Source organism: Alosa alosa, chromosome 19 (genome assembly GCF_017589495.1).
Source record: "Alosa alosa isolate M-15738 ecotype Scorff River chromosome 19, AALO_Geno_1.1, whole genome shotgun sequence".
Taxonomy (NCBI): domain Eukaryota; kingdom Metazoa; phylum Chordata; class Actinopteri; order Clupeiformes; family Clupeidae; genus Alosa; species Alosa alosa.
Window position 1 is genome coordinate 28,989,702 of NC_063207.1, and position 17,900 is coordinate 29,007,601.

A 17,900-nucleotide genomic window follows, 5' to 3' on the forward strand; every position below is an offset into this window, starting at 1 on the left:
TCATCACCATGCCACTAAAATCCTGACAAACTGCTGTTTAGAAAAGTGGCCAATGCAACTTCCAGTGGAGCCCACGGCAAGACACGGAGCCAAGAGAAGATGTCAGAGAGTCTCATGAGAACATGCACAGCAACTGATTCATGGCAGGGTCCCATTTTACCTGCGAGTTTGGCACCTACAGTATGCATTGGTTACACTGAGGCTGTGCATCCTAGTGTTTGTACTATATTGCAATTTCTTTTTACACTACATTATTAGGTAGAACTACAAGTGAGTGTGCCCATTATCCCAGTCCACCACCTGTCATATTCAGTGTGTAGTTATTACTCATGGATGCATTGTGAAATGATATCTAAAAAAGCTGAAGTAATTTGATCTATATTTTTCTTTCCACCTCCAACAGTAGCCATCACACCGTTTTTCTAGAAGTAGGCTAACTGTTAAGACTCCACCTCTTCTTCACGCGCAGGTTACAGGTTCCGAACTCGGCTTTGCACACTGCTTCGGGACCGTGCGCCTCGACGGAGGAAACATTATGGGAATACGCGGAATATACGCGCGCTAGATGCGTCTACTTCACCAAGCCTCCGCGCCGGCACCGTTATTTCTGGGAAACAACAATAATCGTCTGTCCGGTTATTTCTATTCTTATTGCCAATTGCGAGCTTGAGTTTATAATCACACAAAAATGGGATGCGCAATATCAGGGCTGGGTTTGGCACCCAGGCAAACGACAGAGCCGAAGAGTGAAGAGGATGCTGTTGCGCATCTTACTGGGGACCAGATCGACATGATCAAAGATTCTTGGAAAGTTATTCAGGAAGATATAGCGAAAGTTGGAATTATCATGTTTGTCAGGTGAGAGTAAAATAATTTATAAAATACGTTAAATTGTCAGACGTCGTTTAACATACAGAACACTAGGCTACGTGTTACTACCACTGTCAAACTCTTGATAATAGGATATGATGATAGCGATGTGAGGAAAGTCTTCTACATTGCACAGAACTGTTTTTTTGGCGGCAACTTCGTGGCAAGATGTATATGGCCAGATGACAGCTTTTCTCACAGGAAGAAAGATGCTTTTCTGATTACGCCGCTAGTTTCAGCGGGAAGGCTATGCGAGGCGAATGTCTCTGACCAGCTTCATGGTCCATCCATATTCACGTAGAGCTTACAATGTCTGTGGTAATACCGCAGCTGGTCTTTTGAACAGTGTGGAAATCAGAAGGATTACAACGGACGTATGTAGAATGTTCGAAAATTCCCAGTGGATTTAAATGCCCGTTTGCTTGTATTTTAATATTCACACAGAGATTTGGCTGTGATGCCACTGTAACTACTCTGTTCTGTGCTGGGATAGAACTCTTGACATCTTCATCTTCATGCCTTTACATGGAAATAAAATAGAGTCACCAGTTAGCCTATGTTTAGGATCAACAAATGTCATTTATTTTTCCATAATGTTATTTAGCCTACTTGTTCAAATAAATTGACATGTTCAACATTTAGGGAACCCAGTCTCTCAACCAGTGAACCTGCAGCATTGTGTGTGTGTGTGTGTGTGTGTGTACACAGTAGGTCATGTAGGTTGCAGAACCATTGGCCTTACACAGTGGCCTTACACGCAATTTTAAGTGGTGATAATGTATCTAGACACAGGCGCGTATATGCACATAGGAGACAGTATGTGTGTGTGTGTGTGTGTGTGTGTCAGAGTGGGGGTGGGGGATAGAGAACACGAGGCAGGCAAACACTGAGCTCTGAGCACAGTCAGGGAGACGTGTCCCCCGGGAGCACATCCAGACCAGGGAGGAGATTGACCTTAGCGTGTTAGCCTAGAAGCAGCCGCAGCAGCAGAGGCCTCTGTGACGGGGCTGACCGGGGGAGCCCTCTAGGCCTGAATGGCTAGAGCGCCTCACTAGCAGGTTGAGCTCAGAGAGCAACTTGCATATTCCTTGCATATCTCCTGCGGGCCATTTTGAATGCGTAGGAGCGTGCTGCTTGCTGCTCCTGATGTACGTGTGTGTGTCCTTTGTATTCACTCCAAAGACTGGAGCTGTCTGTGTGGACACATACAAATGTGATAATAAAGTTGATTTTGAGTGCCCGTTGTGAGGGAACACAAACATGCAAACAGAAGGCCATTTCTGTTGTGAACAGATGACAAGCAATGACAAGCACTCACACAAGAATACCTTAGTCTCTCATTAAAGGCAGGGGGGGTAGGGTGTGGAGGGGGAGGGGTACAGATTTATGAGCACAATCATCCTGGCATTCATAATTTTGCGGAACCGGAGCCTATTTTCCACAGGGTGCATGAGAACACTCTGGGCAGGCACAGCAGGGGATGCGTGCCGTGCACAAGCAAATTTCAGCTGTAGGTGTGTGTGTTCAGAATCGAGGTTTGCAGAATGGAAACCTATAGGAGCAATTCTTGAGCCTTATTGAGCCAACACCTACTTGTGTTTTTGTGACTCTCTACAGAGGACTCTTGGCCATCGACGAACAATTTTATCTCCTCATTTCCTTTTCAGTTTCCTCATAGTGCTCTTTTTTTTCTTATCAGCTGCCATGCAGGGACATGTGTTGTTGTTTTCTGTGCTGTGAAAGTGGACTGACATTTCATTCTGGCAAGACCATACTGTATCTCTCATCATCTGCTTCCATCAGCCTCCAAAAATGGACTGAGTCCCACATCCGTCTTAAGCGACAGCAGCCATTACCAGGGAGAGCTCTTTTTAAATCACTCACCCTTCCCTCACACATCACAGGCCCTTGTGCAGCGTCGTGGATTCCTTCTCCCTCATTTGGTTTTGACACAGCGGCCACCTCATTGTGAAGACACTAATGTTTATGACAGCTCATGGGGAGAGGTGAGCAAACCATGGCGCTAACCAGGGGTGTGAAGAGGGTGCAAATGGGCATGGAGTTCAAACCAGGCCCTCCTGCCCACACACTTCCTCCAACAACAGGTAGTTAGACTCATATGGCCTCTATATGTAGGCTTACTATATGTACTGTAGGCCTCCATATCTATGGCACACCTGGGGCCATATGACTTTGAATCCATATCACAATTTAGAGATTAACTGATATGAGCAAGATGAAGACAATGAGAGGTTCTAGATGCATTTTGGCTTTTTGCCCTAGGCATACCTACCGTTTGGTATAATCTAAAAGTGTAAATTGTTTGGGATGTTTTAGGGCTCATATTGAGTATTTAGTTCATTAGTCTTTCATCTCTCCTCTCTTTGTTTCTGCAATGACAACACACCACAGGGGGTTCATAAACATTTGGTAATGGATACATTTGAACTCTCCTTACCTCCTGTACCAAAGAGCTGAATGGGAAATGTGTTTGTATTAGGAGACAACAGATGTGTTTAGGGCTCAAATGGCACTTTTCGGCTGACAATGCACCATGACTGGTTGTATTCCTGCAGGTATGACTTAACAGCATCTGGCTATTTGGTGACAAACATCTGGTTCATTCCCAGCTACTGATCAGTGCTCATAACTACATGGCTAATATCTGCCATAGCACATCATCGGGTAGCACAATTGTGATATCTGTGGGATCACTAACCCTTATCCTCATCAGTGCTGCCAACAGTTAATTGTGGCAGCTGCTGGGTTAAAGATGGGGTTGGAGAGATGTCATCAGGACGCCACTGTGAGTGTTTGAGAGGAAGGTTATTCTAGGTACAGTTTGATGGAACCCTGCCATGGCTGGCATATTGTTTTTTTTTTTTTTTTTTCCAGATTGTTGGAAAAAAGTAGAGACGGAAAGAGAGGAAGTGGAAACTGCACCTTGCCCTCTGTTTCCTGTCTCTTCCACTCACTTTTTCATCCTCATTGTACGGTCACTGACTTCAGCCTTTTATTCCCTTTCCTCTCTAAACCTCAGCAGTCTCTCCAGCGTGGTAGTCTACAAAAAAAAGACTAACCATGTTCTTTTTTGCCTGACCCACAGGCAACTGCTTTAGTCGTCTCTGTATGGGCATTCTCTGTCTTTCACACCACCCTCCTCCGTGAGTCTGATTGCAGCATGTAGGGTAGCCCGGCAGGGCAACGTTAGAGGAGGTCAGTTCAGCAGAAAAGAAAAGACCCTGTTCAATCAGTGTCATTGGTTTTCACTCTTAATGACAGAGGCCTGACCTGGCCAGTAGTCTATGCACATGTGGGCGCATGAAATATTGATAAGTTCATACTGAGACTTGAGCAATCACAGTAGCTCACAGGGTTTGCGTTAGCCTTGCACAAGGATATTCAGCACTAGGGAGGTTTGGGGTTTGGGGTATCAAAGTGAATATAAACGGACTGCTATGACATTACTTATATTTCCAGCTCATGAAAGCTCAGAGGTGTCTGTTGTCTTGGAAACAGGCTGTTTGAAACTCACCCTGAGTGCAAGGATGTGTTCTTCCTGTTCCGCGATGTGGAGGACCTGGAGAGGTTACGCACAAGCAGGGAGCTCCGGGCCCATGGCCTAAGGTCAGTCGGCCCAGCGGGCTGTTTCTTTCTATTCCTCCTATTACTTATGCATGGAGCTCAGCACCCCATGGAGATCCATCTCAGCATATCATAATACCGCCAGCTTCAGCAGCCACAGTCGAGCCATTTATGTGTGGGTAACCAAAAACAATGTTTGATCATAATGATATGCAATGATATTCTTGAAAGAACATGAGCAGCATAGTTGGAATATCTGAGTGGTATTCAAAGGAATCTTCAGCACAGTCAGGCCAAGACTGGCCTATTAGCTTTCTAATTTAAGCTTTTGCAAAAAACTGAAGCTGCCTGTCGCTTAATGCCATGGTCTCATTTCCTTTCAAAATTCGAAGCCATCATTCAGATGGCCAGACTGTGACTGACATCTCGAAAATGAGTGGGGACTGAATATAATAAAACATTCATCATGCAAGCCAAACTTAATCGCACAAATCTAACCAGCACTATTTATTTGTTAGAAAGCAGGCACAGTTGAGGAGGCAGGTGGGGTTTCAAGTTTCAAAACATCAGCAGCACAAACATGTCCGTTTGCTTTGCAGCTATATAGTGTTTAAATGTCTGCCTCAAGTTTTAGGCCTGTGTTTCTATTATAGGTAGCGGTCTGAATGCACGCTGGCTCATCAAATATATTTATTTATTAGTGAATGAGCAGTTGTAATGTGTGCTTTTTCAATTTTGCTTCCTCTATCAACATCAGTGTTTTTTCCCCCAATCATGCAGCTCTTGAGAGCACACTCAGTTTATCCTCCCAAGCGTCATCTCCATCTGGTCGGCTGTCCAGCCCTTATCAGACTATGAATGCACCTAATCCAAAGTGCAAGCCCTTCACTGTGTGCTCGCTGCTCCACCGTGTTTGGCTAGGACACTGCACCTTTTTATGTGGTTATCCCCATGAAAGGCCAACAAGACCAATTAAGCCAGAGGGCTCCACTTAATCAAAGCTGAGGCTGCCTCGTCCGTGTGACTGAGCGGTCGTGATTGGCCTCAGTGGCTCTCCACCGACACCACAGACGTGCCTCTCACACACAGTATGAAAAGGCCAAGTGGCCCTTCTGTGTCAACCATTGACATTAGGCTAAATATTCTCGGTAGCCGTGAGGATGACAAAAAACGTCTAATTTCCCTTCAACAAGTGTTTGTGATTACGATTGATGCAGACTACAATTTGTTCTTCTGATTGATATCGCTCCTGTGGCCCTTGAAGAGGAAACACCTGTTTTGAGCGCTGAATGACAAACAAAATAACATGTGTTCATGAAATCATACAGGACAACATTAACTAATATTAAGTACTCTTGGGACAACACTTGTTTGTTGTTTTAACACATAAACCATATGTAATGCAGTCTTTCCCGTGTCCCTGAACAGAGTAATGTCCTTTATTGAGAAGACCGTGGCTAGACTAGACCAGCTAGAGAGGCTTGAACATCTTGCACTGGAACTGGGCAAGAGTCACTATCGCTACAACGCGCCTCCCAAGTACTATGGGGTAAGATTGTAGATAGTTTTGGCTGGCACAGACCATACAGTGTGTATTAGAAGCTGATGCTAGAGAGAAGCATAATTCCTAATTAATTATAAAACTTGCAGCATTTAGACAGCAAAATATGTAAGATGAATATACCTTTTGAGCAAGCATCTTAGGTCATCATAGACAGTGTCAACATGTGTAATAAAATTAACTTGATTAATGCACTATAGTGTTAAATCCAGGCTGTGCTCAGTTGACTGATGCATTCCTTTGTCAGTATGTTGGGGCAGAGTTCATCTGTGCTGTCCAGCCAATCCTAAAAGACCAATGGACCCCAGAACTAGAAGAAGCATGGAAGGTATGGCTGTCCCTCACTTGGCCCAAGAGAAGACGCATCAGGTTTTACATATGAATCCCTAATTCTCCATCTACATGGTCCATGTTTGTCATATTATACATAAGCCATCACATAGAACTCATTCAGTAAAGCAACGTCTAACAAAACTATGTAGACTTGTAAGGTTTAAGCACTCTTGAAGGGATCTACAAAAAGGTTAGACTAATTTATGGTGTTATTTTACTTATGGGTTGTGTGCTGTGTGTTCCTTAACGGCCCCTTGTCGGTGCATGTCTTGTCATTTCACCAGAGTCTGTTCCAGTATGTCACTGGGATCATGAAGCGAGGCTACCAGGAGGAGGAACGGACCAGACGCCATCATGTGGTCGTGTCCGCCAAGGAGCGGCCGGACAAGAAGAACACAGCCCTTTGAAGCTCCTCAGCTCCAGAGACTGTTTTAAACCCCAGCAAGGAGACACGTCACATGTGGCTTATAGATGTGTATATACTGTATTTATTATTTGACTTTTTTGGCTATTTCTTTCTTACTTTACATTTTTCACATGAACCAAAACACAAATCCGTCCCTCTTGGACCCTGAATTGTTAGTTGACCATGTGTGGCTTCATCATATTAAGACCTTGCATTAAGGGCAATTCATATTCCTAAGCCTTACTGTAAAAAAAAAAAAAAAAAAAAAAGTTTAGGCCACTGAAATTTTTCAGTTTTGTCCAAATTGAATTGTTAGGACTACAGATGAGTTGCATTGCTTATTCAAACAAAACCATATCTGACAAATGCATATTGCTGTGATATAAGATACGAATAATGCTGAATCCTCTGTCTAGAGCTCTTTGTTTGTTCCATACATTTGCTCCATTCAGTGGCTAGAGTCCAATGATTCTATTTTTTCAGAAAGCATGTGGCCTGGGTAGATAAGTAATGAGTGAAAGGCATGTGTCTATACCAAAGGATCAAAATCTCCTGAATAACTGTACCACTGTATCACCACGGTCTGGGCCTTAAGCAAAACAAACACGATGGGAGAATTACAAAAATAAGAAACTCATTCATATTCCACTTAATTCTTAGTCCTATTTTGGAATTTAACTAAGCTGGACACTGGGTGGGATTAGCTTGCATATAGATGTATGCAAAAAAAACAAAAAAAAACAAAAAAAACAAATACAATCCTCTTAAATTAAAAACATTTTTGAAAATACTCTTGATGTTGCAATAAAAGAAAATCCACCGACCCGACCCTCCCCAGATGATTATGGCACCTCTCCTCCAATTAATGTGTAGTAGCTATAGATTTCTCATCATCTCCTCTCCCCTCACCAAACATCAGGTACTGTCTCCACTGCTAAAAATCAACAGACAGCCGCTTTACCAGGAGCAAGCTCAGATGTGCCACAGTTCTGAAGGTCTAGTAGGCCTCCAAACAAAATGGAGGAAGATGTCCATCTATTGTGCATCCGAAGCCTACAGAGGAGACTGATGAGGAGAGGGATTTGTAAAGTCAGACACCCGTTGCCTTCCGAAGGCCAGCCTTGGCTAAAAGGAGGCTCAATCCTTAACACCGTTTTAGCCGACGGCGGGATGGATCTGTGATAGGGTCTTACGGCAAACACATGAGAAGGAAGAGGGGGTTGGTACATGCTGAAACCAGAGGGAGGGACCAGGCAGGTGGAGGTTGGATCCCCTTGAAGAAAAACAAAATGGCGCTGATGGGTGCACCCGCGTTTGATGTAACAGTCTGTAGCTTCCCTCACTGCGTGGCTTTGGTCTTCTTGCTTTTGCTCTTCTTGTCTTTCTTTTTCAGGCCATCGATGTGTGCTCGCAACAAATTGGAGTAAGCCTGGGTTCACAAAAAATATTCCCAAAGGAATAAATTAGCTAAAAACTGCATCACAGAAAATAAAAAAATAAACAAAGTAGCTTCTGGAATTAGGTTCTTTAGTGGAACCAAGATGCATTGGATGTTACTTTTAGAAACTACAGAGTATGGTCAAGCAGGTTTGCTATGCAACAGAAAAACATGCAAGGCTGAGCTGCTAGCTTAGCACCTGCCTGCCACCTTTTATTGAATCAGTGAAAATTGAGCGCTTACCATCTGAAACTTGATAACCTCCTTGGAGCTGACCTGAAAAATGACAGCAAAATATAATTATTTCTGATCTCAACTGTCACCGTATCTGACAACAGCAATCCAAGGTCAGTGAGCAGGCTGGAGGGTGCCATCAAAAGACTGGCACATTTTTGACTGATTAAAGCTCGTCCCTCATGCGTCCAGGTTTTCAGCAAAAAAAAAAGTACAACTGAAAGAACACTCTCTGCAAAGGCCACGTAACTCTTGACAAACCTGAGCTAAGTGTAATTGGCTTTTACTAACACTGACCGATAACAATCATTAAATGTATGTCATGAGAACAGCTACACGATATTTCATTAACTCCAAAGCCATTGCTTCAGGTGAAACTGTCCATAACTAAATGCATTTGCTAGCTTTGAACGCTTTGAGACCAGGTGTGAATGCCACATGGTGCAACAGTATCAAAAGCTGGACTCGCTACAGTTGGCCCATGTGTTTAATCTGCTCCAAAACGTTATGAGTTCATCCTTGTACCATGCTACACCTTTCCGCCAAGTTTCATGGAAACTGGGCCAGTAGTTTTTTAATTATCCTGCACACGGACTGACAAACCACACCAAAAACATTACCAGTGGAGGTAATAATTATATTAAAAAAACATGAAACATTCAGTGTAGCAGACATAGCAGTTCTTTGGACAGTACTGAGCGGAGAGAATTTGGGGAAAGAAGAGACGAGGGAGAGAGGGCTGAGGGTTTATTCTTATAACAGGACGGCAGCAAATCAGATACAACTGTGTGGGTGTGCAAGCTGTTTTATTTGACACACAGTGCCACAATGCGTGGGATGTTTCATTAAACTGACATCTACAATGGCTAGACTGGCCCAGAAAAAGACTTTTCTGGCAGAATTTTGTCACAAGTAAAAATCCAAAGACACCAGCCCCCCTTCCCAGCAGCCTTACCACTGTGCTTATCTTCTTCTTGCCATCCGACGCCCTGAGGAGGCATTTGTTATCGTTTGGCTCAAACTCCGAGTGACCTTTCCTTGGGACAGGTTTTGTTCTTCCATCATCTGTTCATTTGTGGGGAAAAAGGCATAAAAAGCTAAGGTCAATTCTTGTTAATGCTGAGCTATGTGTCATGAATTGGGCCTGCCAGTATTTCTGTCAGTGTGAAGAGGATTATGGGTATCTCGACTCACATTTCTTTAAAGTGAGGACCACACTGCCGCTGGTTCTGCATTTCTGAAACAGTCGCGTCAGCTCCGTGAGAAACTGTAGCATTTTATGGGGAAAAATGGACAGGACATCAGAATTCTGTTTCAATCTTCACTGGATGGATTACCCCGTGATATTCAACAGAATAACACCAGTTCACACATACAATTGAGTAACAACAGATTTCACCTTCCTAAACACTAGGTAATGCTTGCATCACCTAGTTCAGTGTTTCTCAAACTTTTTCAGACCAAGGACCACTTAACAAATAAAAAAAAAGCCTCAAGGACCACCTAGCTTAAAAAAAGTAGACCTACAACAGTATATTACACAATAGACCTACTCACTGAACAACCTTGCACTGGTGTCTTAGCACCTTGCTTATTGTGTCAGAATTCATATGATTTAAACTGGCATAGCTTACATAGGCAGTGTTGCAGAACTGTTTGGATACAAGTTGATTTCAAGTTGGTTCAATATTGCAAACAACTCATCTAGCCTATATTTTACTACCCTGGAAATCCAGAGTTCTCGCGAGAGCACAATGGAATTGTCTCTGCGAGACACTCTGGCAAAGAGCAATGATGCACGTTACTTTTACCCCACATTCCGGGGAACCAGCTAAACTGATGAAGACAGCGCTGCAACGTTGGAGGACAGTACACATTGGTCGTAGTGTTATCCGATTGCGTCGAAGTCCGAAATCATTCAAAGTAAACATGGTCTAGTGTTATCCAATTGCGTGCAGTGAGATTTTTAAATGCATGCTTGTTGCCGCCCCTCGAGTTGGCCCATTACATTGTTCTTTGCCAGACCCTTAATCTTTCTAGATTATCAGGGTCTGGATTTTCCAGGCTAATATTTTACCACGTCTGCTCGTGGACCACCAGTGGTCCCCGGACCACACTTTGAGAAACACTGATCTAGTTGGTTTTGTGCCCATAGGGACAATGACAATGCCTTACATAAACTGATTAATTACAGAAGACATTATTTGGGAGAGGTTATTCTAGGTGACCATAACCTCCAGGTTAGTACACCGTGCCTACTGAATGTACTGGAAGACTGAAGGCCATTTTAAAAAGATAGCGATAGAGAGATGGATAGATAGATGTTTATTGGGTCATTTTGCATGTTGCACCATGCAGCTCGTCAGACAGACAACAGACAAAAGTATTTTGAAAAGGTGTCCTAACCTTGACTAAACATATAACGTTATAGTCTGCTATTTAATATGTTTGTGTGGGAACTCAAATTTGAAGAATGGTCCGTAGCAAAACAACCTTCCTGCTGCTTACAGTTAAAGACTGCATTTGGTGTAGCCTATTCCGTACACATCTGTATTGAACCTTACGCCCAGTACCTACCTACGTGTACCTTTACACCCCTACTAGTTGGTTAAAGCAGATGTAGACCACCTGCAGTATTCTGACAGTTTCACATTGTTTATCAAATTAGGACTGAATGTGTCACTTTAGGGGGAATCAGACTCAAAATCCTATTTAAGAACGAAGATTAGAGCTGGAATCTTTCATTCAGACCAGCAAGACACGTCAGAGACATTCAAGTCTTCCAAAAGTTAGATTTGACAGTAAACCCAGATTACGATAGCCTCCAGACAATGCTGATCTAATTTGATTCTTTCACTACGATAGATTCTACATTTAACCAGAGCCCGTCTACGGCCCTTATTAGACATTCTCTGATTTAACGTTGAGTTTCATACATTTCACAATCAGTGCAATGTAACGTTAGCTGACGACTAAACTGTAACACGATTTAAGTGAAGTGACTACAAATGAAAGTCCCACTTAATTAGGTATCCCTTGTCCATCTACCAAGATTACACTTTGTGACATTTAATGAGTAATAGCTAGGCTAACGTTACTGTACTAACGCCCCTATTATTTGGAGAAAGGCTTACAAGCCATAATAGCCAGTTAGCCTTACTTTATGCTAGCTAACTAACGTTAAGGTTACTTTGCATTTCCTCGCATGCTGCTCAGCTATATTTTAGTTGTCAGTGTTCGTCTGAGTTTCAACGACATTTCAACCTGCCCACTTCCCGTACAATAATAATTTTACTCACAAATTAGATAAACATATGTTACAAACGACTTCATGTGTCTGCATTGGGAGGCTGCCGTGCACCGGTTAGCTTCGGCGTGTTGCTATGATTTCTTTCACATTAACTTGCAAGTTAGCTTAGCCTGTTAAATTGGGAACACCGCACTGCGAAATAGGGAATGCTCATCAGATATAAAGCTGCAATATCTAATTTGTATTGTCTTACCGAGTCGTTTTCCAACAACACCATGTTGTTATTTCGCTTGGACCAAGTCGACGTTTGGTTAGCAAAGCTCCACTATGAGTTAGCGTAAACTCTGGTTAAGCACACGTAGCTCCTACTTCCATACTTCCAGAACACTAACTCCTCCCCTTGACCTTTCCACTCAAAATGTAACCCATCAGTTCGAATGCTACTGCCTCCCATCGGCATTAAGTAGCATCTCAACTGGAAATTATGGTACAGTACAGGTCAAGGTAGGGAAAAGGAATGTCTTCCATTCTTTAGGTTTGTGTTTACATTAGCCCATAGATTATTTTTTGGGAAAAAATATGTCAATTTTTGTTCATTCAATGATGCACCCAATTTTACAGGTCTGGACTGCAGACATGTCATTTAGGAACACTTGGATCTATAGGCCTACTACTACTGTTGTAATATGTGCAGAATTCATTTTAGCATTGTTTTTCTGAAATATTCAAGGTCTTCCCTGAAAGGGATGTCCTCTGGATGGTAGCCTATATGTTGCTTAAAGGGATATTCAACCATTTGGGGATATACACTCGTTTTCCACCTCCCCTTGAGTTAAACAAATGAGTTTTACCTTTCCCCAGTTCATCCAGCCGTTCTCTGAGTCTGACAGTAACACTTTTAGCTCCAGCTCATTGAATCAGATTAGACCGTTAGCTTATAGGAAAGACGCTAACGGTCTAATCTGAGAAGTTTCCATGCCATAGGCACTAATGCACCTCCACACCGTCATAGATGCTGGATTTTGAACTGAGCACTATAACGTTGGATAAATTGGATAGTCCCTCTCCTCTTTAGCCCAGATGAGTTCATGATTTCCAAAAAGAATGACACATTTTGATTGGTCTAACCACAGGACCATTTGTTATACCCAAATATGGTTCCAGTTTATCCAATTAGTTGTGAAAATTTCATCCTTTTGTTGTCTTTATCATTACAAACGTTTCCAGCCTTTTGTTGCCCCTGTCCCAACTGTTTTGAGCTTATGTTTTCCATGAAAAAGTAAAATTTGTCATTTTCAACATTTAATGTGTTGTCTATGTCCTACAACTTTTTTGGAATTGGTGCTATGTGGCGACTGCACCAAATACATGCAAACTATTAGTAGGCCTAGTAGTATTCTAAATGTAAAATGACAGCGATTATGCAGGAATAATAATAAAAAAAAAACAAATCATCAAAGTTAAGTAAAAAGTAAACTTATTCATAACATAATGATTTTTATACATTACAGAATAAAAAAAATATAACTATAGAGCACATCATTACATGCATAGTCTATAAAGAGCAATATAACTTATAAAACATACTGTGGCAAAACACTGTTTTGCAGAGCAATATGATTCTCGAAGATAAAAAAAACATTGTGTGATGTATCTCCACAGAAGTGGTCACACTACTATCTAGGCTACAGACATCCTGCAATCAGGGTATTTGTGCAGTTCATTCAGAGGCACAGCGAACGGGGAATCCCAGTCCCGGAGGAACACGGCCCTGAGCTGCTGTTGGAAGGAGCGCGCTGAGGAGCTCTGGTTATGGGCCTCGGAGGATATCACCAACCCCACGCCAGCAGTGGTGCTGAAGTACTCTTCTGACCAGTTGGATGTCCCTATGGCAATCAAGCACAACTTGTCACATGGATCCACTCATGCAAACAAACATGTATTGGTAATTTAGAATGGCATCACTAGTCTAAGAAAAACTAAACATACCAATATATGCCACCTTGTCTGTCACCATGTACTTGTTGTGGTTAACTCTTGTGTATGGAATAGTGGATTGATTCCCAACAGGCACAATAAAGGCTTTCTGAAAATAATTAGATTAAATTGAATGTCACTGCCAGTCTGAAAATGGACAAAAATGATAATGGACAAATACATGTGATATTTAATTAATTATATTCTAATGACCAAATTATATTTTTAGATTTCTGATATTCAAACCTAAATGAAAAAAGAAACCTGCCTAAATATTAACAGCTAAAATACTAAATAATTTATAAAAAATACTGCACTCCAAAAACGGTAAGTAATAGCTGAAATGACTCCTGCAAAGCTTTTGCTCTCTTCTTACCACTTCTACACTGATGTGATGCCGCAGGTAACGCATGGCCTCCAGTGAGCGAAGGAAGGGGAGCATGGCTGGGTTTGTGTCCCTGCCACAGCTGGCCAGGAGACGCACAGCCACGTGACGTCCAAATGCTGCCTCCCTCAACACATTGTCAATTGTTGGCCAGTACCTTTAGTATCCAGGATAGACAGTAGCAACATGTAAACTCTTAACTGATCATTCAAAAATGATATCCATTTATAACTATTCTAATCAATTCTGTTATCTTTACTTAACTGAAGCAACATCCCATCTTTCAAGGGCACTCAACTGCATTGAACTCTCAAACATTGTGTACTTTGGTACTTCTGGAAACATCTCACTAACTATACAACATACACATAGATTTAGTGATCATGAGGTACAAATGGGTTACCTTGGTGGCCATGTGAACTGAGTGGTGGGGTAGTAGTCCATGACTGCCACATAAACAAAATGCTCTGCCTCATTAATGGCCGACAAGATTGCATCCAAGTCTCTGGAGCGAGACTCTGGGCAGAAGGAGGGAGGGGAGGCCTGGATACACAGACCACACCGCTAGAGAGAGATCCTCAAAGAACAGACACACCACGCATCCACAAGGACTATCTTACAGATGAATGCCGATCCAGACCTCTTTACAGCATTATTTTGAACCTTTTAACAACCTACTGTTTTTCCAACTTGAAAAGAAATAGAATTTAAAATAATGAGAATGTGTTAATGATTATGGTAAATATGGGTTTTTAATACAACAAATTGATTTAGAATAACTCACCTTTTCCTTACATGCCCATATAACCTTTGACATCTCCCATTATCGTAACAAAAGACAAGAACCAATTTGATTGGGTAATCAGGAACATTGCCCTGTTCGAATCTTAACAGGACAATGTTACTGATTACCCAATCAAATTTTACAAGACTATATAGGTCATGGATTGCAATCAATCAATAAACTGTATATGAGCACTAGAAAGTTTGAATGCTCCTCACTGCAATGTAGACTGAGCTGGGGACACCACTAAGGTTGACCAGCAGGGGGCGCTCATGATTGATAGAGGTATCAAAGGTCGTTGGCCAGGGCTCTGGGATGGAGGCATTCTTGTGGCCCATCATCCAGTAGGAGTCGAAAATCTTAATGAGGTCGTGGGCCAGTCGGGGGGAGTCATAGATGACCACTCCAAGTTCCTTAACCTCAGTAAGAAAAATCAACAAAGGTAATCAACACAGTGCTTTATATTAGGCCCTTACTCCACTTGGGGACAATTTAGTAAAAGCTTTGAGTTTACCAATAGTGATTGTGAGGGCTTGAAAACTGAAGGCAGACAAAACCATTTCTGGGGTTCTTACCTGTGTGAGCGACCTCCAGTCCATGTTGGGACTTCCAATATATATGTGCCTTCTATCAATAATCCAGAATTTACTGTGTAGCACTCCATTGGTCAGACGCCGGAAGTTAACTCTCCGTACATGGACACCTAATGGAACAGATAAATGTATAGATTCAGTTTTCTGAGAATTCATATTCACAAACGAAGTGTAGACGCTATAAGGGATCTCACCACTTTCCTCCAGTTCCTTTAGATCAGTTGAGTTTTTTGCCACACAGGTAAAACTGGCCACAACATGAACAGACACATTTCTTGATGGCAGGGCTTTAAAAGCCTTCAGTATATCTCGGCCCTATTGAAACCAAATGTAAGTTTGGGGTGAATTCATCTTCATTTTTCAGTTTACTTGAACATGGTTGAGGTGAAAGGCACAACATTGACACTGGGAGTTTATAACAAGATGTACTTGATAGTTTTACAGGCTATCAAGTACAACTAGGTGTATCTAGTTTTATAGGCTATGTGTCTAGTTTTCAACTCTATAGCTATGTGCAGTCTGTGTGTCGATTGAAACTCAGTGCCATGTGTCAGTTGTGTCAGTAGTACTCACAGGAGCGTCGGTGGACGAGTTCACGAAAACGTCCTCACCAGTAAGAGTCCAATAGAAGGAGGCCACCTCCACTTGTTTGGTTGCCATGGAGAGTAGGCTTTTCCATGTTTTGTAGAGCGGAGTTCCGAAAGTGGCATTTGGGCCATAGTCCAAATCAAGTGGAATGCCTTCTACAAGCTCAACCCTACAGAGACAACAGTGGTTGGCATCCTGTCTGGCTCTCTAGCCTACAATACAGTACATGTAGCTAGTGATATGATTTCAGTTAGTGATGCATGAGGGCACAATTTATCATGTCAATTTAGCATGTCAAATCACTTACACTCATGATTTCTAAAGAGTGGATTCAAGTGTAATAGAAGTCAATCAAAAATAAATAAGATATACAAGATTAGTGTGGTCAGTGGCATAGTTTATAAGAGCAGTATTAGCTGATATGTGTAGCATTTTCACTCTATTCATCCAAACTATTCCTTATTTAGGCTACACGATGAGATAATATAAGGCTAAAAACAGACCAAAATGCATTATATCAGGAGAATACCTGTCAGACAGAAAAAGAAGAGTACTGAAAGCGAAAACACCAGTGAAAGCCATTTTCATATCCCCTTACCTACTCTGCTCAGAGGTCTCCTGCCACTCATTTATAATGGCTGTTTTATTACCAACCTCTTCTGTCCTTTGGGTGAATTGTTCCTCACTGTTGATCTTTTCAATTATAGAGAAGCAGAGCAAGGCTGCAAACCCCACCAGACAACCCACTGACAGGGCTACATAGATCACCCTAAAAGAACACTAGTAAACAACATTAGAATGAGTCGGAAATCAGAGTGTAAATGACCACAACAGTAAATTATCAGTGCATTAGGAGGGGTGGATTTACTTTGGATTTAACTACTTATTGCATTAATAGTATAGTGCTTAAATACCCAAAGCACTATATAGTACGGGGGGGGGGACCCTCACTTCAACCACCATAAATGTATAGCAAGAAAAAATTATGAACAAATTATTCCAAAGAAATAAAACTTACAAACAGTATAAATAACCGGTCAATAAAACTATTTATTTTTCAAACCATACCATTCAGCCGTAATATGTAAAATAGCTCAACAATCAGTAAAAGTCGGAAAAGTGTGAAATTCAATTTGACAATACCTGTTGTTTGGGGACATAAACATCATCAAACCTCTCATAGGGGGAGCATGATCCAAGTGTGTCTGAGGCAGCTCTTGACATTCTGTCTAGATCTAGGTTTAGCCAAGAATTGGAATATGTACTTTCATTTCATTTCTTTATTTATTTATAAGGACAACCATAATCAGCATTCCTGTAAATGTGGCAGTGTTAGCCAGCTGGCTAATTGTACTTCTCCTATTTACATCATGCTTTTGTTAGATGTTGGTATTTTACATTCTACTTTTGTAAGGTAAAATATAATTGATGGTAAACATGTAATGAATTTAGCCTGATGAGGTTTTTTAAAAAAACACAATGTAGTTCTTTCACTCAAAAACACTCCTACTGATTTTCATGCAACACTGACAGTATGGAGAATGGAGACTCAGACATTGCCAAAGCACACCTGGGACACTTGTTATTGCAGTATGGAACGTCTAAGTAGCCTACGTCGGAAATTGTCAAAAAGGAAATTCCTACACTGTGTTTCTTTAAACATTTAACTCACTTTTAATTGAAGACTCAATATTTCACTAACCTGAAGCTGTTGTCTGCTTTGCTCTTTTTCACTGGCATCTGCTTTGATTCCTCTCTGTTTCTGTGCTCCATTCCTCTCTGTAGTAACATCATCTAGTTCCTGTTCTCACTTTCAGATCCTTCTTCACAATTGCATTGCATGGAAAAAAATGTAGGTATGTTTGTCTGTCTTATCTATTTTCAGTTATCAGTTGA

At 41.7% G+C, this 17,900-nt stretch overlaps 3 protein-coding genes across 3 annotated transcripts; 1 reads left to right on the forward strand and 2 right to left on the reverse strand.

Moving 5' to 3' along the window:
- The first annotated feature begins 500 nt into the window (after positions 1–500).
- On the forward strand, positions 501–7,172 carry xgb (x globin). The gene is made up of 5 exons (XM_048228732.1): positions 501–858; positions 4,390–4,497; positions 5,884–6,004; positions 6,264–6,344; positions 6,634–7,172. The coding sequence occupies exons 1-5, from the start codon at positions 689–691 to the stop codon at positions 6,754–6,756; spliced, it is 603 nt and encodes a 200-aa protein (XP_048084689.1). The 5' UTR covers positions 501–688; the 3' UTR covers positions 6,757–7,172.
- On the reverse strand, positions 6,818–12,079 carry srp14 (signal recognition particle 14). The gene is made up of 5 exons (XM_048228733.1): positions 11,931–12,079; positions 9,622–9,694; positions 9,383–9,492; positions 8,437–8,469; positions 6,818–8,184 (listed from the first exon to the last, which is right to left on the reverse strand). Exons 1-5 carry the CDS (start codon positions 11,952–11,954, stop codon positions 8,095–8,097), a joined length of 330 nt encoding a protein of 109 aa, XP_048084690.1. The 5' UTR covers positions 11,955–12,079; the 3' UTR covers positions 6,818–8,094.
- Positions 12,080–12,968: 889 nt separating this feature from the next.
- Positions 12,969–17,765, reverse strand: LOC125284546 (5'-3' exonuclease PLD4). The gene is made up of 11 exons (XM_048228530.1): positions 17,707–17,765; positions 17,148–17,239; positions 16,603–16,784; positions 15,990–16,173; positions 15,611–15,731; positions 15,399–15,526; positions 15,042–15,242; positions 14,443–14,582; positions 14,031–14,196; positions 13,667–13,763; positions 12,969–13,563 (listed from the first exon to the last, which is right to left on the reverse strand). Exons 2-11 carry the CDS (start codon positions 17,226–17,228, stop codon positions 13,358–13,360), a joined length of 1,506 nt encoding a protein of 501 aa, XP_048084487.1. The 5' UTR covers positions 17,229–17,239; positions 17,707–17,765; the 3' UTR covers positions 12,969–13,357.
- Positions 17,766–17,900: the final 135 nt, after the last annotated feature.

Bases quoted from the DNA above. Each gene is read 5' to 3' on its own strand.
- xgb (XM_048228732.1), top strand. From the start codon at position 689: ATGGGATGCGCAATATCAGGGCTGGGTTTGGCACCCAGGCAAACGACA. The intron at 4,498-5,883 runs GTCAGTCGGCCC...GTCCCTGAACAG, and splicing joins CTCCGGGCCCATGGCCTAAG to AGTAATGTCCTTTATTGAGA. The intron at 6,345-6,633 runs GTATGGCTGTCC...TCATTTCACCAG, and splicing joins AACTAGAAGAAGCATGGAAG to AGTCTGTTCCAGTATGTCAC.
- srp14 (XM_048228733.1), bottom strand. From the start codon at position 11,954: ATGGTGTTGTTGGAAAACGACTCG. The intron at 9,695-11,930 runs GTAAGACAATAC...AAAATGCTACAG, and splicing joins TGTTGTTGGAAAACGACTCG to TTTCTCACGGAGCTGACGCG. The intron at 8,470-9,382 runs GTAAGGCTGCTG...GTCATTTTTCAG, and splicing joins AGAAGAAGATAAGCACAGTG to GTCAGCTCCAAGGAGGTTAT.
- LOC125284546 (XM_048228530.1), bottom strand. From the start codon at position 17,228: ATGTCAAGAGCTGCCTCAGACACACTTGGATCATGCTCCCCCTATGAG. The intron at 15,732-15,989 runs GTGAGTACTACT...TGGTTTCAATAG, and splicing joins ACTCGTCCACCGACGCTCCT to GGCCGAGATATACTGAAGGC. The intron at 14,583-15,041 runs GTGAGGAGCATT...CTGTGTATCCAG, and splicing joins CCAGCTCAGTCTACATTGCA to GCCTCCCCTCCCTCCTTCTG.